The sequence below is a fragment of the Miniopterus schreibersii genome (genome assembly GCF_964146895.1).
Source record: "Miniopterus schreibersii genome assembly, chromosome: 7".
NCBI lineage: Eukaryota > Metazoa > Chordata > Mammalia > Chiroptera > Miniopteridae > Miniopterus > Miniopterus schreibersii.
The window spans coordinates 4501028-4527243 of NC_138108.1; the positions used below are offsets into that span (position 1 = coordinate 4501028).

At 54.3% G+C, this 26216-nt stretch overlaps 1 protein-coding gene across 1 annotated transcript; it reads right to left on the minus strand.

The window, feature by feature from the left end:
• Nucleotides 1–16667: 16667 nt before the first annotated feature.
• B3GNT7 (UDP-GlcNAc:betaGal beta-1,3-N-acetylglucosaminyltransferase 7) lies at nt 16668–20580 on the minus strand. Its single transcript, XM_081142779.1, has 2 exons — nt 20492–20580; nt 16668–19041 (listed from the first exon to the last, which is right to left on the minus strand). Exons 1-2 carry the CDS (start codon nt 20500–20502, stop codon nt 17847–17849), a joined length of 1206 nt encoding a protein of 401 aa, XP_080998905.1. The 5' UTR covers nt 20503–20580; the 3' UTR covers nt 16668–17846.
• Between the last annotated feature and the right edge of the window lie 5636 nt (nt 20581–26216).

The following is a 26216-nucleotide window of genomic DNA, read 5'->3' on the forward strand; positions in this document are numbered from 1 at the left end:
TTGAGGTGTTTGCTAGTGGGATGAGGAAATCGAAGCCTGTGCACAGCACCACCCACCAGGCCTGTTCCAAGGACTAAGGACTTAGAGCTGGACAGAGGGCTTGCTTTTGAGGGATAGATAAGAGCACCAATGAAAGTTGGTGCTGCTAGGGGGAGGTCTGTCCTCTGATAAGGAAACCAAGACCAAATGAACTGGCAGCCTGTATTTTTCTAGACTTAAAAGCTCCAATTAATTGGAGCCCATCAAGCATGTCATGGTTTTAAGTCTCTTAGCTCTTAAGGCTGAGTGGAGTTAGAACTAACCATGTCAAGTTATCTCTCATTAGTGGCAATTCCTCCCAAACTGTCGAGTGGGAGTGGTCTTTGGGAGTTCTGGGACCCTTCAAAAGTGACTGTAGGGCCTTCTCCCAAAGTGGGTACCTGCTCTGGCTGGCTGCTTTGCTCAGCTATTGGCAGGCCTGTAGGTTTAAGTAAACCTGAGAATGTAATTAACCTTTAAAAGACGGCATTTAAAAGATAGCATCATACAAACTCCATGTATTTTCCAGGATCAACTATACAAATAATGGTTTCTTTCCTTTTGCCTGTAAAAAAGAACGTATATGCTTAGGTTTCTGAGTATTTAACCTTTAAAAGACGGCATTTAAATTCCGTCAGCATTTAAATTCGGCCAGCGGGACCCACTCCTTGCCGGGAACTAAAGTTCCCTTTCATCGGATAAAGGTTAATAGGCAGTTTGGCTATTTAGGAGCATGAAGTGGGATTGCAGCTAGCTCAGGCCCAGCAGTCAGTGCTTGTTAAGAGGAGGGTTTTAGTGGCTTCCCTTGCTGAGGGCAGGGGAAAGGAAGGCTTGAGCCTGACATGATAGCAGTCCGCGGTTGCAGGAGTTCTTGGCTCCTAGGGTAGAGCCTGTGCTATAAGATGCCTGCCCTGCCATTAGATTGGTGTTCACCTCCAATAAGAATGCTGATACTGTGCCCAAAGTATGGGCAGAAAGTTAAGGCTCTTCCTGCTATTCCTTCCTCCCCATTAAGGGATGGAAACAGCCCAGCCCTGTTAACTCGCAGTTCCAACCAGAAGTGTGTGGGTTTCCAGTGGCCTGAAGGATGGAGGGTGGCTTCCCTGGAGGGCCGGAGAGGCATGCTAGGGCTCCATCTAGCTAGGGTCAAGCCCTATAAACACCCCAGGCCTCTGGTACCTGTCTGGTTTCTGGTTTGGGCTGGATGAGGATTTTGCAGCCATTTTAGGAAAGCAGCCCCTTTCAGGAAATGGTTGTCGCTACTTTTGTCATTCTTCCAGCAGGTGGCAGCACATCCACAAGAATGGAAACCTGCCGGAGGTGTCAGGGAAGCCTGAAGATTAGCTTCAGGCCAGTGGGTCTTGAACTCCAGACTCTCCCTCAGATTAGTGATAGGGCCTGGGAATCTGCAGGAAGTCCCCTCAGGATGCTTTGAGAGAGGCTGCAGAATCCCAGAAGTGGATTCCAGTTGGATCCAAGGACTAAAATGCATTGACTATGTTCTTTGAGTTCTCCCTTTATCCACATTTGGCCCACTGTCTCTGTATCTCAATCTCTGTTTCTCAGCTTTAAAAAGTGCCAAAAGCTTTCCTTTTTCAAAAAGAGACTGTCCCCTGACCCTCCCACCAAGCTGTTCCCTCTTCCCTTCATTGCTAAACTGGGAAGTACTATGCTCCTGCCTCCCACTCCTTGGCTCTCAGCTTTGTGTGGCCGGTGTGTCTGGTAAAGCGCTTCCCCAGCACTTGATCTTTGCAAGGCTGTCCTTGGCTCTTTTTTTCTTCCATGTGGACAGCAGTACCAAGAACTTATAAATTTCCTAGATCACAAACGGTTGCTGATTTTAGAGAGGAAGGGAAAGGGAGAGAGAAACATCAATGTGAGGGTGAAACATGGGCTGCCTCCTGCACGCCCCCTACTGGAGACCGAGCCCAAAACCAGAGTATGTGCCCTGACTGGGAATAGAACTGGTGATCTTTTGGTGCATGGCTAGGGCAGGAGACATCTCATTTAGGTGGTTGAAAGTATCTGCCAAGTAAGCCAACCCAAGGATACAGTCTTTTTCTTTAAAGGCTTTCCAGCATTGGGCTTTCTTCCTCTCAGAAAAACTGAGACTTCTGCTGTCAGTCTGAACAAATGCTTTAGAACTTGTCCTTCGAAAGCCACTGAGAAGCGCTTCAAATTACTGTTTCCCCATTTCCTGATAAACTTTTTCAGGTGCAATGATAGACGTGCTTCTGATAAAGTTGATGACCTTTAGGAATGTCAACAAAACATCTTTCAGAATGTTGAAAAAGCCTTTATTGCTTGTGCACGTCCGTAAAAAGTATTGAGTGATGACAAGGGGAGCTTTATCATAAGTTTGCAAAATCAGCTTTGCAGGAGGCCCATCTGCGCAGAGAATGAACCTTTTCTATTCAGGCAGAGTTTTATTTGGCAAACCTTTTTACAACTTCCAAAATGTTCATGGCCTTTGTCGTTTGCAAAGGCAACTCACAAAGTAAGAGTCGTTCGGTAGCGTCAGCATGCCCGTAGTGAGGAAGAGCGTGAGCAAGAAGTCGCCTTTGGGATGCGAGGCTGCTTCCTGAAAGACCTGCTTTAAAATGTCAAATGTCATCTACCCAGAACACGGTGCTTCATTTGAGGAGGGAACTGCTTCCAATGTTTACTTTTGATCACATCCAGAACAGTAGCTCAGTCATTTCTGTGCACACGTCCTGACACTTTCTCATGCCTCCGTAATAGTGGGAGATTTTCCTTCGGCCCTCTGGTGATTTTAGAGGATGCTTTAATAAAACTTCTTGTGAAATAACCAAGCCAAGTGTTGGAAGTGTTCCAGCCTTTTTGAATTGCGCTTTCCTTACACAAAACCCCCTGCATCTTTATGCATTTTCAGGACGTGTCATGCACTTTGTTTTGCTGGTTACATTCTTCCATTCTTAAGCACAAATTAAAAATTTTGTTCACAGCAAAAACACTGGCTTTTGTGTCCTGTCGTGTTCATCATTCAAAGTGAAACTGGACAATTGTCCATCTTCAGTATTACAATATTACAACTAATATTTCTTTTGGAGACTGTGATGGTCTTTTGATGTGTCAACCTGACTAGGCCACAGTCCCTAGTTTTCCGTCAAACACTGACTTGGGGGAGGAACTGGCAGTGGGGAAAAAGCTGGGGCAGGTAGCTGGACCCAGGGCCTGATTTATGGATGGGAGTCACATGCTGCCCTCCCACCGACCACCATGCACTCCCCCTGCAGACTCCGCTGGTTCTTCAGGAGCTTGGAGCAAATGTGGCTTTGTTCAGCATCTTCGCCTGACCCCAGACTCCTGACTGGTCACTTACCTCTAGCTCCCCCTACTGGGAACTATTTGAAAATGGGTATCCTGAGCCACGTTCTGTTCCTTCTGATGACGTTGACTGAACCTGTGGTGGGTCAGAATCTGGTAGATGGGCTAAAGGACCAGGAATGGCCCTGAGTCCCCCATTCCTCCCGACCATAGTCTGATGGGGGCCCAAGCTGACTGCGGTGGATTACAGAGTGAGCAGCAGTTGGGAACACAGAGACAGTAAGTAGACGGACCTTGGCTGTGAAGGTCACAGTAAATAGCGGGAGCTGAACAGGATCATAGGATTGAAGGAGGGGTTTAAGAGGGGTTTTGGTTTTGTTCTTAATATATGAGAGACTTGAGTCCATTTAAGTGACCATTGAGAAGGTCTCAATAGGCTGGTGCATAGGATGCATGGAAATGGACCCAAATGCATCTGGGAATTCAGTATATAATCAACATGGCACTTCGGATTGGTGGAGGAACAGTGCGGGGACAGTTGAATAACCACCTGCCTGGAGAAAATACGATGTTAGTACCTTGTACCTTACATTAAAATAAGTTTCAGGTGGTTTCAGTATGTTTGCTAACCCCCAGTACCTCAGAATGTGATGGTATATGGAGGTAGGGTCTTTAAGGATATAATCAAGTAAAAAGGTCATTAGGGGAGTTCTACTCTGATATGACTGGTGTTTTTACAAGAAGAGGAAGTTTAGCCCAGCTGGCGTGGCTCAGCAGTTGAGCATCGACCTATGATTCAGGAGATGGCGGTTTGATTTCTGGTCAGGGCACATGCCGGGGTTGCAGGCTCAATCCCCGGTGGGAAGTGTGCTGGAGGCAGCTGATCAATGACTCATCATTGTGTTTCTATCTCCCTCTCCCTCTCCCTCTCCCTCTCCCTCTCCCTCTCCCTGAAGTCAATAAAGATATATCATGTGAAGATCCGGGAAGACAGCATCTGCAAGCCAAGGAGAGAGGCCTCAGAAGAATCCAGCCCTGCTGACACCTCCATCTCAGACTTCCAGCCTCCAGACTGTGAGGAAATGAATTTGTTGTTTAAATCACTCAACCTGTGGCACTTTGTTATGCCATCCCCACCTGACTAATGCACTGTCAAAATTTAAATTGGAAATGTCACTTGTAGGAATTTCTGCTACAAATAGGGTGGTCCATGTGCTCATGAGCATGCACAAGGACATGCAAGCAGTATTGTTTGTATTGGTCCAGGTTTAATAAGGAAAGCAGAAGCCATTCTAGGTATTTTGAGTGGAGTAGAAAGAAATTAATAAAAGGAATTAGGGCTTGGAGAAGCATTGGAGGGGTTGGGAGAGGAAAGGACAGGAAGACCCTGGAAGTGAGGGGATGGCGGGGAAGGTGTCACCAATGATCCCAGGTGCCAGCAGGACCACAGCAGATGATCCCAGGAGGACACCAGGAGCTGCTGGAAGCTGTCACCAAGGATCTCAGCTGCCTGCTGCACTAAAGTGGTGGTCTTGCAGGGGGCACCCCAGAAGCCCAGGAAAGATGTCAGCAACGCTCATGGCTTTCCCACAGCTGCTACAGGGGTGCAATGGTTTCTACTTCCTCCAGCCTTCCAGATCTGGTGAGGGTGTCCCTCACGGACAGAATTCAGCCTAGAACATACTGGATAGAGAGGAAGTTCCGGGGACATGGGACGGGATGGGGATGATGTTACAATGACTGATCCATCACGTCCTCTCGGGCTGGTTGCGCATCAGGCTCATTCACAGACTGGAACACCAAGCAGCTTCTGGTGGGGTGTGGCAACTCCACACAGACAGGTGGGATGACCTTTCAGGTTCACTTTTTAAAAAATGTTTTTACTTCCTGGCCGGGCGTGGCTCAGCGGTTGAGCGTCGACCTGGGATCCAGGAGATAGAGGTTCGATTCCTGGTCAGAACACATGCCCGGGTTGTGGGCTCAATCAATGACTCTCTCATCACTGATGTTTCTCTCTCTCTCTCTCCCTCTCCTTTCCTCTCTCTGAAATCAATAAAGATATATTAAAAAAAAAAGTTTTTACTGATTTTAGAGGAGGAGAGAAAGAAACACTGATTGGCTGCCTCCTGTACACCCCCTACTGGGGATTGAGCCTGAAACCCAGGCATGTCCCTTGATCGGGAATCAAACCCATGGCCTCTTGGCGCTCGGGACAACGCGCAACCAACTGAGCCACAGTGGCCAGGGCTCAGATTCACTTTTTTTTGTTTGTTCTAAACATATCTTTATTGATTTCAGAGAGAGGAAAGGAGAGGGAGAGAGAGAAACATCAATGATGAGAGAGTCACCAGTTGGCTGCCTCCTGCACGCCCCCGACTGGGGATCAAGCCCGCTACCCGGGCATGTGCCCTGACCGGGAATCGAACCCTGATCGCCAGGATCCCAGGTTGACGCTCAACCGCTGAGCGACGTCCGGCCAGGCAGATTCACTTTTAAGTGTGTAAAAGATAAAAAGGGTAACAGCCCCACGTGTGCTTGAGTGGGCACAGACTACCTCAGGAAGCATCCACAGGCGGGCAGGGGTGGCCGCAGGGGACTGGAATGTGGTAACGGGTACACAGGAGGGAGAGGAGATTTTCATCGTTATATTGTCTATTGTTTCGTCCCATGTACGTATACATATTCAAAAAGTCAGTAAATAGTTAAAAAATCAAATGACCAACTAGAGAAACAAAGAAACTTCCCCAAAAGGTCAAGGGAAGCCTGGTAGCTCCCAAGCCTGCCTGGAGCCCACAGATTTCCTGTGTCTCCTCTGCACGGCTGCGCGGCTCTTCCTGCCCAGTGCTGGCAGCGACACTGGCTAAAGGGGAGGCCCGGGGAAGCTGAGGAAGCCTGGACAGGTCCCGAGTACAGAGCCTGGGCCCAGGGACAAAGCAGGCCCTGTCTACCGGGACGTCCGCGCCTGCCAGCCCAGCCCCTGCATGGGGAGCTGGGCCAGGAAACGGGCAGTTCCAACACCACAAGCACTTTGAAAGCTCTGTCTGAAGCAAGAACAAGCTGCAGCCCTGGAGTTCGGGGTCTCTGTAGGCCACTGGTTTCCGTGCAGCACCCCTGAGATGCGGCTGGCCAAGGACTGTGAGGACAACAGGTCCTGCATCCATAACCTAGAAGGGCGGCTGGTCTGTGGGTCAGGAGCACCCAGCCAGCTGCAGGGGTGCGAGGCCCAGGTCCTGCCCTTCGGCCCAGGACTTAAGTCCAGGTGTCCCTTTAGGGGCTCATGCTCTTTGCCTGTTTCTTTTTATTTCCTTCCTTTTTTTTTTTTTTTTTTTAAACAGCAACAACAAAAAACAACCCTGGCTGGTGTGGCTCAGTTGGTTGGGCGTTGTCCTGTGCACCAAAATGTTGCCAGTTCAATTCCCAGTCAGGGCATGTGCCCAGGTTGTGGGCTTGATCCCCCGTAAGGGGAGTGCAGGAGGCAGCTGATGGATGCTATGCTCTCACATCAATGTTTCTCTCTCTTTCCCTTCCTCTCTCTAAAAAGCAATTTTTAAAAAAAATTAAATTGGGGGTGACCACAAATAAACAATCCTGATGGACTTTGGTGGGCAGGAATGGAAGCTAGATTGCAAGAAGGATCACTAGTGCCCAAGAGAAACATGGTCTTGTAAGGAGGGGAGTGGTGGAGGGCAAGGCTCACCTGGGGCCCACGGGTAGGAAGCGTCAGATCTTGAGCAGAGCGTGAGGGTCAACTTTACCCTCAGGCTCTGTGGGCTTAGTCTATCATTTTTGTTGCCTCATAACATACCTTTCTTTGGGGAACCCATCCTTCGAGTTTTTGCCAGAAATATCAGAAACGAGACTCATTTTTTTCTTTTGGGAGTGCTAGTTGTAAGGACCACCTAAGTCTGGAGCTGCCTGGGACCATCTTTCCTCATTTGGGGATCAAGTCAACTCAAAGAAGAGAAGAGGAGCTGATGAAGAGCAATCATTTACGCATGGATCCAGCCATGCCTGAAACCCTAGAGATGTGTTACACCCATTAAAAGGGTTTGTTTGTTAGTTTTTAGCTAGTTTGGGGTTGGGTTTCTGTCAGGCACTAGTGACTGCAACCTGAATAAGGAAAAGTTTTGTGGCAAAACAGAAAAAGCCACATTCCCCCAGAGACCCAAGCAACCCTCCTGTGGGATCCACTCCCCACCCCCAGCCTTAGACATGAGAAGGGGAGATGCATCTCAGGCGCAGATTCAGAGGCGCTGGTGAGAAAGCTCAGGAAGGGGTGGGAGGAGCAGCTACAGTCTCCATAAGGGGAAGGATGGCCTGACTGCCTTGTCCACTCCCTGTCCCCAAAGCCTCCCAGAGTCAGGCCTAGCATGCAACAGGTCCCCAACGGGGCCTTCTAGTCTGCAGCTGTTCAGCAATGCCCATGGGCTATGCAAGCGGCCCTGGAGGTACAGGGTGGTGGGCCAGGGCCAGTTATCCATCGGAAAGTCAATGAGGGTGACCAGGAGGACAGTGAACAGAGTCCAGCTGTGGTGAGAATTATCCAGGAGATAAGCCCCTTGGAGGGTCCCAGAGATAATTCTGAAAAGAGAAGGCTTGCTCTGCTTTTGACAAGGGGGACTATCGAGTAATAGGATTTAGGGACAAATGGGAAACCAAGTACCTGGGACCTACAAGACCAGGAGGTGGAGGGGCACTCGGGCTGTCAGCAGTCTGCAGGAGTCAGGGAAATTCGCTGGGCTCTGTTTGCTGGGCTTGGGACCCAGGTTTTACTTCATAGGATGAGTTTTCCATGCCAGAAATGGGCTATATAGGCTGGAATGAATTGCTTCTTGGGAGTCTGAAAGAATTTACTGCCCAGTGGTCTCCAGAGGCTCTAGGAAGGTGATTGCTTGATAATGCTTTTGAATCCTTCCTCGTTTATGGAGGCAGATGGGTTTTTCCTTTTAGAGTCTCTTTCTTTCGTTTATTTATTTGAACCATAACTTTCAATAAGATTTAAAAATCTATTCACATATTCAAATGAGAATTGTAATTCTTATAATTTTACATTTTCATCTGCATTAATGACATCAACTTCATAATTATATTCATCTTCTCTCTGCTTTTATTAAATTTGCAGCGGGCAGCTATCTCAATGCTTTTTGGTTATTATTGTTGTTAAAGAATCTACTTTTGAATTTATCAACTTGACTGCTTTCAAATTCATTAAATGCAACGTTCATCTTTGTTAGGTCTGTTTTATTTATTTTTTCTGGCTTTGCTTTAGTCTGTTTTAAAGTTCTTTTCCCAAAATTTTGAGTGGGAGCATTTGTTCAGTTATTTGTATTTTTCCCCCCTTAAAATAATTAATGCATTTAAGGTTGTTAAATTGCACAATGGTCCACAGCCACTGCTTTGGGGCCAAGGCCCAGCCTGAAACAGCCTTGGAGCCATAGTGACGTAAATCGGCGTTACCCCCTTAAGCACAATTATGTGGTAACCCTGTGTTCAACACTATGTCCCATTGTAGTTTTTACTTCCTCTCTGACACAACAGTTTAAGACAAAGCCTTGGCTTATTGTCACCGTTCTTGTGGTTTGGGCTACTTCTGTGGATGATTCCTGGTTTAGTTTCATGGACAGAGAGGTCAGTGGTCCAGCTTCTGCTCTGGGAGATTCTTCACATTTTCTTTCTTTCTAATGCTCGTGTGTGGTAAAATTTTCATGCACAAAAGGAAGTCACAAGCTGTGTGGTAGTTTGATATGGAGCTTTGTTTCAGTCTTATTTGTGATAGCGTTGGGTCTTAGATGTCTTTTTTTTTTTTTTTTTTAATTTATCTTTATTGTTGAGAGTATTACAGATGTCCCATTTTCCCCCACTGCCCCCTCTACCCCACACCCATCCCCTGCCCAGGCCTTCCCCACACTATTGTCTGTGTCCATGGGTTATGCACATACGCATGTAAGTTCTTTGGTTAATCTCATGTCTTTAATTTTCATCAGTTTAATCTACTCTAGGTTGATTGCATAGCATGTAAGGGTTCTCACTACTTCTGTTTTTCTGGCAACATGTAGACCAGTACAGCAGGGCTGGGTCTGAAACCAGGCACCTTATGATTCAGCAACCCCCAAGGCAGCAGAAGCCAGTAGCCTGGGCCTGACCGATGGTCACAGGGTCAGGACCTGCAGGTTAAAGATAACAGTTATGTTTCATCTCCTGAGCCCTAAGGTGGAACAAAGCCTTGGCTACTTTCCCAGAGACCAGACGGAGGAAAACCGGAACCGACCTCTGAGCTGTCCTCAGGACCTGAAGAAATGACTCATCAATCACCCTACCTCACCTCCAACAAGCAGCTCCCAGCAGGACCTGAAACCCTAACCCACCGTGTCTTGTGGTTTTGCCCTACAGAATCTGTCCCTCGCCTCCGGGAAGTTCAGGCTCTGAGGCATCTCCTGGTGGCGCCATCATAGTGAAAGCCGCTATTTCTGCACTGCAGGTCCCGGTGTCCAGTGTTCGCCGGTGCCGGCGGGACCGGCCCTCTCCGCTCTGCAGCGGGTCCTCTGCTCGGCTGCCGGCCAGGCGTTGGCTGCTGCATGGCATCGGGAACTCGTGCTCCTCTTCCAAGCCCGCTTTTGTTACTGGCAGCATTCAGTTCCTTCGGGTGTAGGACTGAAATTCACTCGCGTTTCCTTTCCTGCTCTCAGCTTCTAGAAGCGACCCTCATTTCTGGTCACTTGGCCCCCTCCATCTTCAAGTTAGCAATGGCACAGGGACTCCTATCCTGCTTCGAATCTCTCCGACTTCTGTCGCTGTCCAGAGGAAACTGTATTGTTGTTGTTTTAATCCTTACCTGAGGATATTTTTTCCATTGCTTCCAGAGAGAGTGGAAGGGTGGAAGGGAGAGAGAGAGAAACCTCAGTGTGAGAGACACATTGATTGGCTGCCTCCTGCACGTTCCCCGACTGGTGCCGAGGATCGAGCCTGTGACCAAAGTAGGCGCCCTTGACCAGGAATTGAACCCGGGACCCTTCAGTCTGAGGGCCGATGCTCTAACCACTAAGCAAAACTGGCTTGGGCAAAAGCTCTCTGGTTTTTTAAAGGCTTTCCGGATTAGATCAGGTCCACCTGGGTAAATTGTCCTGTTTTAAGGTCACCGGTGCCTTAGGTGTGATATCTCATCACATGCACAGGTTCCAAGGAGCAGGCAGGACACCTCTAGGTGTTGTGATGGCTCATAAGTCTTCATTATAAAAAACACACTTATCAGTTACTCTATTTTTAAAAAATATGTTTATTGATTTGAGAGAGAGAGGAAGGGAAAGGGAGAGAGAGAGGAACATCTATCGGCTGCCTCCTGCACCTCCCCCACAGGTAATCAAGATCACGACCCGGGCATGTGCCCTGACCGGGAATGGAACGGTGATCTCCTGGTTCATGGGTCGACGCTCAACCACTGAGCCATGCCGGTCTGGCAGTTACTCTATTTTTTAAGTGCCAAACAATACAACTTCAAATTACACAAAACATATCTAACAAGAAATGTCTGACTAGGTCTGGATGAGCTGGGCTGGTTTGATCTGAGTCTGGCCTTTCAACCAGTAGCTAGTTTTAGCTAACAGCAGGCAGCTAGAGTGGAGGATGGTCAGCTACTTCTAGTACTGCCTCAGACCTTCCAGACCACATGCATGATTCCAAGTGGTGGTTAATGTGCAGCTTTTGCGGCCCCGCAGCCTGAGCTCAGACCTCAACCCATCACTTACAGCCAGGCGGCTCCAGCAAGTCTGCATCTGCCTGCATCTCTACCCTGGATGAGCAGCTGGATCAGACCAACCCTGAAGGCGGCTGCCCCTGGCAGCCCACCCAGCTGGCAAGTCTCCTTTAAAGTTTCAAACAGGTTGAGCTGAATTTTATGTCACTTGCAACCAAACATATCCTAACCAATGTTAGCTATATATTAGCTTTTATAAAACATGGGTTATTGTATGATTTGTCAATGAGAGCTCAGATACTAAACAATTAAGACAGCAACTATTTCCAGATAGCCAAGGCCTTCATTCTCACCTAGGAAGGCCCAGGAGGCTGGGCTGGCCACAGTGACTTCTGTCAACCAGAAGGGGCTGCTCTCACCTCCTTCGTGGGTAAAAAAAGAATCATTCCTCCTTCCCCTGAATAAGCCCCCTGCCTCACCCCACCCCCAGGGGACTCTGAGGTCCTCAAAGCCATTTCACAGCCTCCAAAGCCACCATGTCTGTCCAGATCTTGGTACACTTCCATCTCCTAAACTTTACCCCTCAACTCAGTGATACCTGCTCTCTTAGAAAACCTTCCTTATACAGATGAGCCCAAAGGAAAGGACAGAGCCCCTGGAATCCCATGGGCCCCCAGGAAACAGTTCCCGCGAAGCCGTGCGGCATTTCCCCGGCAGCATTTCTGAGGCACACAGGCCCTTGGCGCGGATGACTCGGTACAAGTTTCAGACGAGACGTAAGCGGCTCAAAGCGTCCCGGCGCGCTGCCCTACGTGGTCAGTTGGGGGCGCTCCACGCCCTCTCTTGGGATTGCGCTGCACCCGTCCTCCCGGCTCCCAGGGCTTTAGCCCGGGGCCCCCCCCCGTCCGCCGCTCGGGAAACGGTCCGCAGGGTCTGCGAGCCGCCGGGCGCCCCCTACGGCCGACGGGCGAGGGCCTGCAGGGAGGTCCCGTCGGCAGACGCCGCGCTTCGGGGTGCGGACCCCAAGGCGCCGCGACGCGCACGCCAGTGGATTCCAGTGGATTCCCCCATCCCTGACCCCCACTCCAGACGCAGAGCGCGATGGCCCCCACTAAAGCCCAGGGGTTCGGCGGCGGCCACGGCGTGGCGGGCTGAGCCGACCTCACCTCGCACGCCCACACCCTGCAGCACCTCCTTTCTGCCCAGCGATGCCAGTCCCGGGCTGGGCAGGGTTCCCGCCCTCTCGTTGGATCCGGCCGCCCCGGCTGAAATCCAGGCGCGGGGCGCTGCCCGTAGGTCACCCGCGGCGGCGCAGGCCGGTGCCTCCCGCGGGCGCGTCGCCGGGCCGCCGGTCACCCGCCCAGGCCGCGCCCCTCGCACCCTGCGCGCAGCCCGCCGGGCTGGGGACCGGGCGCGGCGCTTCCCAAAGCTGCTCGGGGACTTCAAAGGAGCCGCGGGCCGAGCCCTCCGGGAAGCCTGGAGCTCCACGCTCAGCTGGAAGGTGCGATATTTATTCCAAGATGCAAATTCTGTATTGCAATGATATGCAACAAGTGCATCTACTCCCTAATGTGTCCGTCTTCATTTTAGTATAAAAGCAATTGTTAAAAGACACTTTTTAGAACTATAAATTCATCATGAGCACGAGGTTAAGATGAGTTTTATTCTTACGAGGTCAAACAGATGCTAGAACGGGGGTTGTCACAGGAGGTGTCAAAATCACACATTTATATGGAGCGAAGGAATTGAATTGCAAACAGGCAAAACTGATTTTTCCACGGGGAGAGGGGCAGTTAATGGAAGCTCCGCGAAACAAAATTACTAAATTTCCAATCAAGCATCGGCATAATACGAAAGTTAATAAAACCCCAAAATACACGTGGAGGTTACCACTAAGGAAAAGGGGAGCCCAGCCGCGTGGCTCAGCGGTTGAGCATGGACCTAGGAGCCAGGCGACAGCGGTTCAATTCCTGGTCAGGGCACATGCCGGGGTTGCAGGCTCGATCCCCAACGGATCACTGACTCTCTCATCATTGATGTTTCTATCTCTCCCTCTCTTCCTCTCTCTGAAATCAATAAATTAAAAAAAAAACACACAAAAAAACGGAGACGTGGGGGTGTGTGGGGGGTTAGAAGGACATACACGAGTTCAAGCTGTGCACTGAATAACTGGGAGCCCCAGTTTTAAAGTTGATTGTTGTGCATAATGGGGTTCTAGAAATTTCCCTTCCTGCTCCACAGTTTACATGGATAGAGTCATTCACCTGGGGACCAGGCTTTCTTTGTTAAGAGGAGGGTTCTTTGAGTGGTCTCCTTTAGTTATGTAAATGTGGCCGAGAGGGCACCCGCTGCCCTGGGGTGGAACCGAACCTTTTGTGACCTGACAAAGCCACACCTTCGCAAGGCCCCTTGGAATGCAGAGCTGGCGGCAGGGGAGGAGGGGAAGCGTTTTGGGTCGGAAGCCGAGGGCCTTGGGAGGAAAGAGCTTGAGATCCATTTCCCCTCAACCTGCTCCTTGAACCCCAAATTCAGGTTGGGGATTGATTAACATTTACTGTCAGGAAGGCCTCGCAGCCTGAGTGAGTTTGTTGGGTTCCCCAGCCAACTCTGCAGCTGACTGGGAGCCACAGGACCTTTGCACCTCTGTTATTTGCACCCCTGTTCTTTGGGGAAGGATGGCTGAGTTGGTGACCACGATTAAGAGGAGGACCATTATATCTTTACTGATTTCTATTGATTTCGGAGTGAGGAAGGGGGTGGGAGAGAGAGAAACATCAATGATCAGAGAGAGAGTCATTGATCGGCTGCCTCCTGCACACCCCCACGAGCCCACAACCCGGCATGTGCCCTGTGGAATCGAACCTTGATCTCCTGGATCCTAGGTTGATGCTCAACCGCTGAGCCACGCCGGCCTGGCAAGAGGAGGACCACATTTGTGTTTGAAGCATGTGTTCCCCCCACAGCCTGTGCGGGCAGGTGCACCTAAAAAGCTACAGGACTGCTTGGGCTCCACAGTGCCACTGTGTGGAGGGGGCCACCCCACTGAAGAGTCCCGCTCAGACTTCCAGAGAACACGCTGTTTGGACTAAGGAAGCCCTTGAAATTCCCGGCAATTTGGGAGTGAGCGGGTTCCAAGGGGGAGAAGTAGGATTTTGTAAGGAGGAAAAATAATTTTATTTCTACCATTCTGGATTCTTAGCTGAGACCTCCAGGAAAACTGAGAAATTCCCCAAAATGGCCCAAGCCACCAGCTCAAATACCAGCTGAAGACAAAAGGAAGATGTTGGGTGGGGGGAGGCCAGTTCTGGGAGGTTACCAGGAAAAGCCCAAAGATAAAGTTGTCAAGTCACACATTTAAGTCTCTGCCTTCTTCATTGATCAGAGTTTCTTGTGATTTAGAAACCCTCTCTTCCTGGTACAAGAGAGAGAAATTTAAAAATGGAGGTTTCCTTTATAAATGTAACCGTCCCTTACAAAGAGTAACTTCTCAAAAACAACCAGCTCAGAATAAACCTTATGCCAGAGAGGCAAATTTTGGGGTGTCATAGTCTACTCCCCTTCACTTCCTGCCAATAGGGGTCCAGGGGGGATTAAAATGTAGGCATATTTATGCCCTGAGTTATGGTTATTTTGATTATACATGTCAAGGGCTTATCATAGTGCCAGGCATATTGAATGCTCCATAAAATGGCAGTAATTATCATTACTACTGGGAATCAAGATTGTAAATGCTGAAGGGTCCGGAAACTTCCAGAATGTCTTGTGTGTGTGTTTCCCAAGATGATCAACAACAAACCTCGGAAAGGCCAGGACTATCTTTGGAAGCAGCCAGGTCACTATCCTAGGCAGCAGGAGGAAACCAGGGCTGACTGGGTTGGGCCAGAGGCAGGCCTGGGGCTGGCTGAAGGCTGCAGTCGGCTGGGGTATTCCAGACAGGCTGGCCTAGGCTTAGGGTGGGAGCGCCCAGCAATTCTCCTCTCAGTCACTAGCTTCTTTTTTCATGGAACCCCCTTCCTGCTAAGGGGACAGAGGAACTGGGGGACAGTGATGGGCAGGCCTTGGGCCCTGCTCCATGCTCCCAGCCTGATGCTCCTGGGACTTGGGACTGGCTGCTTCCCCAGCCCCAGTGGGGGACCGGGGTGTGAATGTCTGATCTTGTTTCTCTCTGCTTTGGAAGCTGCTGGCTCCTCAGTGCCTGCAGAAGGCACCCTACCTCTTAGCAACATGAGCCTTTCTCACCAGCACACCCCTGCCCAGGGTCAGGAGCAAGGCCCCCCACTGGCAGAGGCTGAGGGAATTCCCATCCACGGGGCCAGCTGGGGACAGCCCAGAGGGAAGGGTGCACATCCAGGGCCCCTGCTGCTTGCCGCTGCCCCTCTGCTCTCAGGGTCAAGTCTGAACCCCTTCCTGCAACCCAGACCTGCCAAAACCCGCACCCCAGCCGCTTTCCGTTTTCACACCCCAGCCCCAGCCTCTGAGGAGCACCTTGCCCCATCTCTTCGGCTCTCCCCTCTGCCCCAAATTCTTCCTTCAGGTCGCAGCTGAACACAAGGCTGCCTCTGGACCCAACCTGGGCCTGAGCCAGTGGCCCTTCCACGTCCAGTCTCCTGCTGTCCCTCACTGCTCTTGCCCTCGCTGGACTGAGCTCTGGGAAGGCAGAGGCCCAAAGTCCGGCTCTGCTTCCTGCAGCCCGGGCAGGGCCTGGCTTCTGAGGGTGAGCGATGGACCACAGGGCGGCGCAGTCACAAGGCCCCACCTCGGGAGGGCTGTGTTTGGCTTCTGTGCTGTGGTGATCTTGAAATTCTTAACTTTTTAAAGCAGGGGCCCTGCATTTTCATTTTGCACTGGGCCCTGCAAACTCCGGAGCCGGATGACTAAGGGGAGGTGCGGGATCTGCACTGAGGAGGAAGAAACAGCCGCAGCAATGTGCCTGTTTCTCCTCCCAGGGCTTAGACCAGGCAGCGGGCAGCAGTGATGCCCATTCGGTCTCGTGCCCCTCTACACTCTAAGATGTGTTATGTTAGGGTCCAGCCATTCCTATCACTCGCCTGGGGGACAGCCATGCATGACTCTCTTGGGGCACCGGGCCCACTCTGCGATCCCCGAGCTGGGCACAGGCAGGGATGTGCTGGCTTGCTGATCACAGCCCCAGTGACCCTTCTCCTGGGGTGGCTGCCCTCCCACCCTGGAGGAAAGCAGCTAGGGCCAAGGTTCCCCACCCCATTAGGTTCCCGCCACACCAGACACCCTCTCTCCCCTCCCCCGCAGCCACTGTTTCAGCGCTTCTTGTCAAACTTATCAATGTGTCCAGGTTGACTGAAGGGCCACGAGGGGGTCTGTCAGCCCCTGCATGCCCCCACTCAACCCCACTCCCGTAACATCCACCGCAGTGTCAGTTCTGGCTGTGCCCTCCGGGGGAATGCGCTGTTAGCTTGAAGCAGCCCCCCTCCATCCCGCACCTCACCCCACCTCCAGTCCAGGAAACATCTTTGACTCTGGCCCTAGTGGCCTCTCCTTTCATCCTGGCACTCACCTCCCTCTAAGGCCCTTCAAGGGGTTCTTGTGTACCCACCAGCCCAGAACAAGGAATGAGCTGTGTCTTCAGAAATCTCTGGCAACCCAGGCCCGGGACAGGCCCTCGGATGGAAACAGGAACAGGAAGTTTCATACCAGAAAAAAACCAGTCCCCTTTTATTGAGAAAATAGAGTCAATTCCGTCTTTTCCCAGGTGTCTTTACCCTTCTGCACCCACCCACCCAGGGGCCCCTGAACCTGGGCTGGGCGGCCCCCAAGGGCCACTCCAGGCCTTCACAGGGGCAAATGTTGAGCAGTCAGGCCCTGGAGCAGCAGGGTTCTGGAGGGGGCTGTGCGGGGGCACCGGGGTGCCCTGGGGGTGGGTCAGAGTGGCCAAGGGAGGAGGTGTCTTGCTGGGCTGAGGGAAGGGAAGACCACCACCATCTCCTGAGGCCTGGCGCCTTCTCCCTCTAAATTCTTCATAAATAAAACTTCACAGTAATAGAGGTATGTCCACTTCCAAGGCCAAACCGGCTGGTTTCCAGCCAGGGAGTCAGGCCTCAGTGGGGCCGCAGGAGGACCCTTGGCTAGGGCTGGTCGGGCAGCACCATGACTTAGGGGGCAGAGCACTGCTCTTTGGCCCTGCGTCAGGGGTGGGGTGGGGGCTGCTGTCCATCCCGAGGTTCTGAGGATCGCTGAGGTAGTCAGAGCGGCAGGTTATGCTTCCAGAAGGGGATGGAACATCACAGGACGCAGCCACCTGGGAGCAGGGGAGGCTGAGCAGCCAACTCCAGGCAGGTCTGGGGGAAGGGAGGGCTGCCGAGGGTGTTCTAAGGCTCTGTCTCCAGGAGACCCAGAGGCATGTACTGGGGCGGGGCACACTGTGAGCCTGCACAGGGTTGAGCTCCTGAAAGGGCTGGGTGGGCCCGTGGGGACATTGAGGCATTTCACCGGAGGAGAATCTTCTGTGAAAAAAGAGGGCAGCCACAGAGCCATCCAGGGCCTGGCCTAGCCCAGGTACCTGAGCATGGGGTTCCTTCAGAGGCCACCGGGGCCTCCCCAGGTCAGAGAGAGTGAGGCAAAGAACCCAGGTTAGGAGGGCTGCCAGCAGCCTCGCTCCCCCGGTGACCTTCTCCAGTCTGGGCAGTTCCAAACTTCCTGGGCCTCGGCTCCTCTTTCTGGAGAGTGTCCACACAGGGAGGCCCCCTCTGGCTACCTGTGCCCCACCACACCCAGAAGCACGTAAGGCCCAGACCCTCCACTGCCCTGCAGGGGACCAAAGGCTCCGTCCGCCCTGGCATTGCAGCTCCAGCTGACGCTGGTGGCCCGGCCAGGGTCAGAGTACCTGGAGCTTGCGGGAGCAGGTGAGGTTGCCGTGCACCAGCCCCCACATGGCCAGCAGCTCGGCGGGCAGCAGCTTGTGCACGACCAGCATGGAGCGGAAAAAGCACGGCTCCTTATTCATGCGGCTGTTGCGGTTCCGCGAGATGCCGAAAGTCTTGAAGCCCTCATGGGCCGTGGGACGCACGCCCAGCACCTCCAGGCACATGCCCAGGAAGACGTCATCAATGGGGTAAAGCTCCACGGTGTCGCAGGCGTGATGCAGGCGCCGGGCAAGACCTCCGGCCATCAGAAAGCCACCTCCGCCCGCGTAGGGCGGGTAGGTGGCCTTGCTGTACAGAGCCCCGGGGATGTAGTACTTGTTGTCCTTCTTGCGGATGGGCCGCGCGTGCTGCAGGACATCACCCACAAACAGGTCCTCCTGCGGCCTCCGGTCAGCCAGGAATTCCAGCAGGTTGGTGGGGTTGACGAAGACATCGTCATCGCCCTTGAAGACGAAGCGGACGCTGGGGCAGTAGATGTCAAGCCACTTGAGGAAGTGGATCTCCTTGAGGGTCAGGTTGAAGAAGCTGTCAAGGAAGTCCCACTGCAGGATGTCGCCGTACAGGCGGTCCTCGTAGGCCAGCAGCTGCTGGTAGTGGGCGCGCTCCTCCTGCTTGGAGGCTGTGCCCAGCAGGAAGAGGGTGCGCCTGGCGCCTCGGCCCCTGCCCACCGACTCCTGCTCCAGGCCCCAGGTCTGGCGGATGGCCTCCCGGCGGTCATGCTGCGTGATGACCGACTTGACAACCACCAGCAGGTAGACGTCGCCATCACACTTTTCCGGGTGGTTCAGCAGCATGGGGAAGTATCGGCAATGGCGATAGAGCAGAAACTGCTGGAAGTGTGGCTCCAGGCCCTGGAACCAGGACTGGTGGGTCAAGTTTATATTGGCTGAGCAGTTAATGGTGGTCACGTCCCAGGCCTGAGGCCCCCATGAGGCCATGGGCATGGGGGTGACCAAATCCTTCGATCTCTTCCAGAAGTCATTGGGGTTCACCAGGTGTCCACTCGGTTTCTGGACCTTCTGTGGCCCTAGGGTGGGTGGTGGAGGCTCTTGCAGAAACTGGCTGGGGGTCAGACTGCGCTGGAATACTGCTATGGCCACGAGCAGGGCCAGGGACAGGCACACACTCTTGTAGAGGATTCTCTTCCTAGGGGCGGGAGCAACAGAGAAAGATGGGTCCCCATGATCCTCCCAGTGTGGAACTATAGTCCCAGATGGGCAATGGGTTCTGGGCATGGACTCTAGTCCCAGGGCCTTGAGTGGTGGGAGGAGGACTCTGCTTCTTCTCCCACCCTGACCTCCCTCCTCCAAGACCAGGGAGCCACACAGCACAGAGCTTAAGTAGAGCACTGTGGAGTAGGGCTGCCCTGCCACTTACAAGCTAAATGACTTTGAGGGGGTTCCCTTAACCCCTCCAAACCACGATTTCTTCTTCTCTGAAATGAGGACAGCACGGACTGCAGTTCTAGCTAAAGTGCCGGGCAATGCAGTGGATGTGCAGTCAGGGATGCTGCGATTCTACAGGGACACCTCCGGTGGAGTCCCCCGGGGTGTTTCCTGCCCCCCAGTAAGCACCGTGTTTACTTTCATTTCCTGTGCAGAACCATTGGGAGGGGCAGAGACAGGACCTCTCCGCAGCCTGAAAGCTCACTACTATCTGGGGGACTTCCGGGAGCCGGCTCTAACTCGGGACCTGAAGAAGCCTGTCCCTCTTCCCTCCATCCCATCATCCGACCCAACAAAAAATGCCCAGGGCACCTCCTAGCATGACCATGGCCCCCGAAGCCCCAGCCTGGCTCCCTCCCTTAACATGCACTAGGAGAGATGCTCTACTGCCCTGAGAGGGGAACACATGCAGAACCCCCACCTTCCAGGGACCCTGCGTGCCCAGGTAACCCCATCACACCCATTTCAGAAGCAGACATTAGAGTTTTGCCAGGAGAGATGGACCTCAGGCCCCTCTCTGTTCAGCTCACACTCTGGGGGTGATGCTTTCCCGTGGGGTCCCAAGGTTTCCAGTGCAGGGGGTTGGAGGAAGGCCGGGTCACCTCAGGTACTGGAGTGGGGGGGTGTGGCCTCAGACCGACCCTGGGCGGGTGGGGGAGCAGAATGCCGGGTGCTCCAGCCCAGAGGGTTTCAAGGAAGCCCCCCCACCCCAGATGGGGAGGCCGGAGTCCAGGGGGGTCACGCCAGGGCAGGGGGATGCGGCAGGCCCCTCCGCCAAGGGCCGGCGCCACCTGCGCCGCCCACTCGGTTTGTAAGAAAAAGCCCTTCTGGGGAGGGAGGGGGAGGCGCGCCAGCCGGGGCCCGGGCTCCGGCCGGGCGGGGGGAGCCTCGGGGGCGGGGGCCCGGGGGGCCCTCGGAGTGCAGGCAGGAGCCCGGCTGCCCGCGGGACCTTGAGTGCCCGCGCACGCTGCGGGGCCGGGCCGGGCGCCGCGCTCCGTCGGGCATCTCCAGCCGGCGCCGCGCGAGCCGTGCGTCCCGGGGCGGCCGCGCCGGCCCCCGACGGCCCGCGCCCGTCTCCCGCGCCCGGCCTCGCGGAGAGGGGAGGCCCGAGGTCCCCGCCCCGCAGCCCGACGGCCCCGGCGCCCACTCACCCTGGAGACATGGCGGCCCGGGCCGGGGCGGCGGCGGAGCGCGGCGGAGCGCGGGGCACGGCTGGCGCGCGGCTCGGGGACGGCGGGCGGGGGCCGGGGCTGGGCCGCGCCCCCGCCGCTTTACCGCGCGCGGCGGGAGGAGGGGCCGAGAGGGGCGGCGGCGGCCCAGGTGCGTTAACCCCTTCGGCGCCCCCGGGCCGGGCCGCGCCGCGCGGAGCCTCCACGCCGCCGCCGGCCGGGAGCCGCCCGTTTCTCGGCGGAGGAAGCCGAGGCCCCGGAGCGCGGAGCCGCCGCGGTCGCCGGGCCCGGGGGTGCTGCGCTCCCAGGCGCGGGGGTGCCCCGGCGGAGCGTCCCTGGGGCCAACAGCCCGCCTGGGCGCGTGGGAACCGGGCACCATCCATCCTCCACCTCCCCCAGGCCGGGAAGAGGGGGTGCGGGAGGCGGGCAGTTCCCCCTGAGTCTCCTCGGACTTCTCCTTGGAGGGGGAGGCAGGGGCAGAGGCAGACAGGGGCTCAGGACCCTTCTCCGCGTCCCCAGGCGGCCGCCCTCTCCACGCCTGGGTCCCCCCTCCCCGGAGCCCCCCTCCCGCACCCCCGCACCAGGGGGCACGGCCTGTCTGCCCGGCTCAACCGCCTTTTTTTCCCCCATCCATCTATAAATATTTCACCCCAAGCCCTTTTTGACCCCAAGCCTTTATTCATCTGCCTGTGTGCGTGCCAGACCCAGCTCCTCCTGGGGTGGGCTGCCCTGGACGGCGTGGAGGGCCTGGGCTGGTGGGTGCCCCCACCCAGGTGACTTCCAGGATTCTCCAACAGGTAAAAACTCCCACTGCCCTGCTTTTCCCCAGAGGTCTGTTCTAGTCCTGTTCCGTGTGGAGGTCGCAGTAGGACCTTAAAACATGCCCTTAGAATCGGAGTGGAAGCCCTCATTTCACAGTCGGGTAACAGCCATCGTTCGTGACCAACGACTCTGTGCCAGCCAAGGGCAGTTCTAGGCTGCTTGGGGACTGACTCACCTAATCCCAGGCATGCACTATTGTTATTTCCACTTTACAAAGGAGGAAATAGAGGTTCCAGGAGGGGAAAGCAAGCCCAGGAGGCTGGCCTGGCTCCCGAGGCAGGCTCTGGGACCTCTGGGACCTTCTCTCGGGGGCAGCAGTGACAGGGAGCTGCTTTTGAACTGGGCCCCAGGCCCCTGAGGCCCTGTCTGCCTTTGACTTAAGGCTCAAGGGCCCTTGAGGGAGGGTGCAATAGAATTTCCCCGGATGTTGTAAGCTCCAATCAAGGAAGATGAAGGGACTTCCAGGAAGAATTCCACAAGAAAACCCTGGGACCAGCACCTTCCCCCTCATAACCCTGCTGACCTCCCATCCCACGGGCCTCACTGCCCAGGTTTCTGGGTTCTCCCCCTCACCCTGTGTGGTCTTGAGGGAGGGCTAGGGCTAGGCCTGGCTGGGGACACCCTGCCTCAGCGCTGACCTTTCACCCGGGAGCTGTGGGGTCTCCTCAGGTGCCTGGTGAGGGGCAGACACAGCTGTTCCCTGGGAAGGGGTTTTGAGCCCAGGTTTGGGGACCAAAAAGGAGGGCTCTGTACTTCCCGGCTGTCACTAGGGGCTGGTGGCTTATCCCCTTGAGACTCAATTTCCTGTGAGCACTGGTTACATGAGATGACACGTGAAGCACGCAGATCAGTGGCTCCTATGTGGTGGCATCATGACAAGCTGGCTGCTGTTAATATTATTATTGTTAATATTAATAACCCAACCCACAAGGCCCCAGAACCCTCCAGGGCTCAAGGCAGTGGTGATGGAGGAGCCACCCAAGGTCAGCTGAATGTCTGCCAGTGGTACAGTTTGTCATCATGGGCTCATTTCATCTGTGCCTAGGTGGAAATCAGACGGGGGGAATGGATTAAATAGTCCCTGATGCGGGAGGGGAGGGGTTGGCGGTGGGGGTGGGGGATGTGGGACCTGGAGGCCTTAGTCAACTCTCAGCCCCACAGGCTGCCCTGCTGGCTGTTGGCCCCTCCCTTTGGGCAGAGCCCTGGCAGATTCCTGCGGACTGTCTCAGACCACAGCTGGGGTGGTTGAGCAGGGCCAATGGGAAGGGGGCGGCGGTCAGTCTGTAGATGGAAACTGCCCTGCCCACAGCCCTGGCTGAAGGCAGATGGAATCTACAGGACCTGGAGATCAGGGTAGTGGGGGGTGGGGTAGGGGTAGGGGTCGTTTGGTCTATGCGGGGTGGGGATGGGAGAAGTTGGGCCTGCAGCAGGAGTCCCAAGCCCTGGTGGAGGCAGAGTAGATGTCACCAGGTCCTCTGTTCCCCTCAGGTTGAGGTTTCTGCCCTGGAAAAGGAAACTCAGGGAAGCCTGATGTTGGAGAAACACAAGAAACTCCCCCTCTCTCTCCCTTTCCCCCTCCCCCTCTCCTGCTCTCCCCTCCCTCTCCCCCACCCTCTCCCTTCCCTCTCCGTCTCCCCCTTTCCTCTTCCCCACCCTCTTTTGCACTTTACTTTCCCTTCCCAACCCCCTTTCCCTCCCCCTTCCTCCTCCCCATCGCTGTTCTCACAGTCTAGTATATCAGCCCCTACCCATCCTCCAGAACCAGTTGGAATAAACCAGACCCTGCTGGTTTGATGCAATTACAGTGAGGCTCACCTGGGGCCAAAGAGCTGCCATGGCCTTGGATGTGGGAAGACATCTGATGGGCAGCGGTTGCCTTGAATCAGCCCTTAACCTGACAATGTGAGGCTGACTTGGGGGGGAGAGAACCAGAAAGCTGGGTGTGAGGAGCCCTGGCGCCTTGGAGAGAGACTGCCATCCACAGGGGCAGGTACCCAGCGGTGCTGGGCAGTGGCTGCTGGTGGAGAGCTGCCCTGAGCAGAAGTCTGCCCTCCAGGGCAGCCACAGCCAGTGCTTCCCTTGCGTGGTGGGCTACATACACCTGCATCAGAGGCCTGTTCATTGGCACTGGAGTGTCAGAAGCCATCTCCCCTTAGCGTCAAGCATGTCCTTAAAGATGTGTGCCAAGCAAGAAATATTGCACAGGCCCCTCTGCCATGCCTGAGCAACCCAGCAGAGCCGTTCCTGGACCCAGAACTCTCTCTGATTGGTCCAAGACACCTCATAGAATGATCTAGTTGGAGGGTTAGCCAGCCGTTGGCCTGTGTCCTTGAATTTGCCCAGAGAGGTGCTTTTCTGCAAAGGACAGAGGGTGGGGCTCCCCAGGGCTCCTGGGCAGTGGTGGGAAGTCTGTTTTGTGCTTCTTGCTAATAGATGCTTTAAGTGGGATACCATCGATTTCATTGTAATATGCCACGTGGGGAGGAGGTGTGGGGTGAAGCCTACCATTTTCACCTACCACTGGTCCTTGGAGAACCTGACGCATTCTGCAGGGCACCCTGGGAGGGGCTGCCCAGGCATGGGGTAGGAGGTGGGGGTGAGCAGCACACAGAGGAGGAAGAGAAAAGGCCAAGAAGGAGCTAGCAGAGAGGTTGGGGCAGGTGGAGCTCAGTGGGCAGGGAGGACAGGGTTTCAAAGCATGGATGGTCTGGTTTGGGGTCTGGGAGGTGCCCTCACCCAAGGGCAGATTGGGTCAGATTGGGTCAAAGAGAAGCCCCAATCACAAGGGGTGAGAGGCTGGGAAGAAGTTAAAAGGCGTTCCTTGCATGTTTCGCATCTGAGCAACACAACTGACAACACCCTGTTGCCAGGGACGCCGAGGTGCCCTTCTATGGCCAAATCCTGACCGAGCCAAGACCGACCCAACAACTAGGAAGGTGACATTGCCCTGACCAGTAAGAAGTTTCAAAATTGAAATTCCAGGGCCTGCCTGCGGAGAATCCGATGGAACCTGGGAAATTGTATTTTTTCAGTTTCCCAGATGATTGCGATGTACAGGCAGGTTTGGTAAAGGTGGCATTGAGCCCGCCGATTCCAGCTCCCTTGGTCAGCAGTGGGCAAGGGGCAGCAGAGGGACACTTCCTCCTGTGAGCCTGGTGAGAGGGACGACAGAATGGGGAGGTAGCTCTGGAGGAAACTGGAGGCAGAGAGGGCGAAGGTTGAGGAATTCCCTTTTCCTAGTGAAGCAGGTGTCAGTTGAGGAAGCAGAGGTGGGTCTAGGAGCTTGAAAAGAGGGGCAAAGAGTGGGACCTGAGGAAGCCAGAGAGGGACAACGAGAGGTGTTGGGGCATTCCTGTGCACCCTGGAGAACCAGGCTGCTGGCTGAGGCTGGGGTGTCCAGGGCACCTCTGGGTGCGAGTGACAACAACCCAACTCAGAAAAGCTCAAGCAGCCCTGGCTGGTGCGGCGCGGTTGGTTGGGCATTGTCCCATGCACCGAAAGGTCGCCTGTTCGATTCCCAGACCAGGCACATGCTTGTGTTGCGAGCTTGATTCCCAGTAGGGGGTGTGCAGGAGGCAGTGGATTGATGTTTCTCACATCAATGTTTCTCCCTCCCTTCCCCTGCCTCTAAAATAAAAAAATATATATTACCAAAAAAAAAAAAAAAAGTAGCTCAAGCAAAAGGAATTTATTTGCTTGTATGTCAGGAAACCCCTGTCCCTTGCTCTCCCTTGTCTTCCCTCCGCAACCCACCCCCCTGTAGAGTCCACCTACCTCTTGTCTCTCTCCTGCACCCACAGGCTTCTTCCACAACTAGGAGAAAGGCAGGCTTGCAGGCGGCCCCATGTGTTTTTCACTCTATCTTGAGGACCCCAGAGGAAAGAGTTTTTCCCCCTCCCAACCTCCATATATAAAATTCCAGGGAAGGACTGTCATTGCTCTCTCTCTAGTCACGTGCCCAAACCTGGGCCAATGATCATGTCTAGGGGGATTGGGGTAGTGTGACTAGCCAGGCCTGAGTCATGTGTCCCCTTCTGTGGTTGTGTTGTCGGTGGAAGTGGAGTTCTTGCGATGTCGTGTGGAAGAGAATTTCCTGAGACTCACACGGGGGATGAGTAATATTTATTCGGGTGGAAATAAACCCCTGGGTTTCCAATGTTCCATTTCCTTCTGCCTGCCATGGAAAAAGTCCAACCGTGTCTCCAGCAGGGCCAGAATAACAGTCACGGCCCATAGTTTCTGCTCCATATTCAAGTACAGTCCGGTCCCGCATCCTGCGTGGAGGCTGCACAGCCATGGCCGTGTGGCTGCTGAGGCCACATGGCTGTGGCGTGAGAACTTGCTAACATATGGGCGAGTGCAGGTCATGGAGCAAGAGAGCAAGAGCGGGGATCTCTTGGGGGATTTTAACCAGGAGCTTCTTCAAACTAATCAGTGAACTTTCCAAGATTTCGCACGCTTCTGATGGGGTGCACCCCCAGCCAATCCATTGTCCCCCAGGCTAGGCTGACAGGCAAGCCCCTCCCCTGCACCACCCTGACTTCACTGTGCATGCGCCATCTCCCCTTCTCCCCCCAACAATCCAGTGCCAGGTGGGGGAAGGGAGGGGTGCTAATTCCCTTGGAGGAACAACGTTGTATGAAGCTGTAGCTTTCTGGTGAAGCTTCCCAAGTGACCATGCTTATAATGTCTGACTTCCCCTTGCTTTCCCCCCTTATTAATATTAATAACTAGTTAATTACAACCATAACAGTTGGGGCAGGGCCCTGGGATTAGCTGCCCCACAGGAACTGCCTGAAAGGGGCAGATCCCTCAGAGGAAGCTGCTGCTATCAAGAAGGCAGGGGAGCCCTGCCTGGCCGGGGAGCTCAGTTGGTTAGAGTATG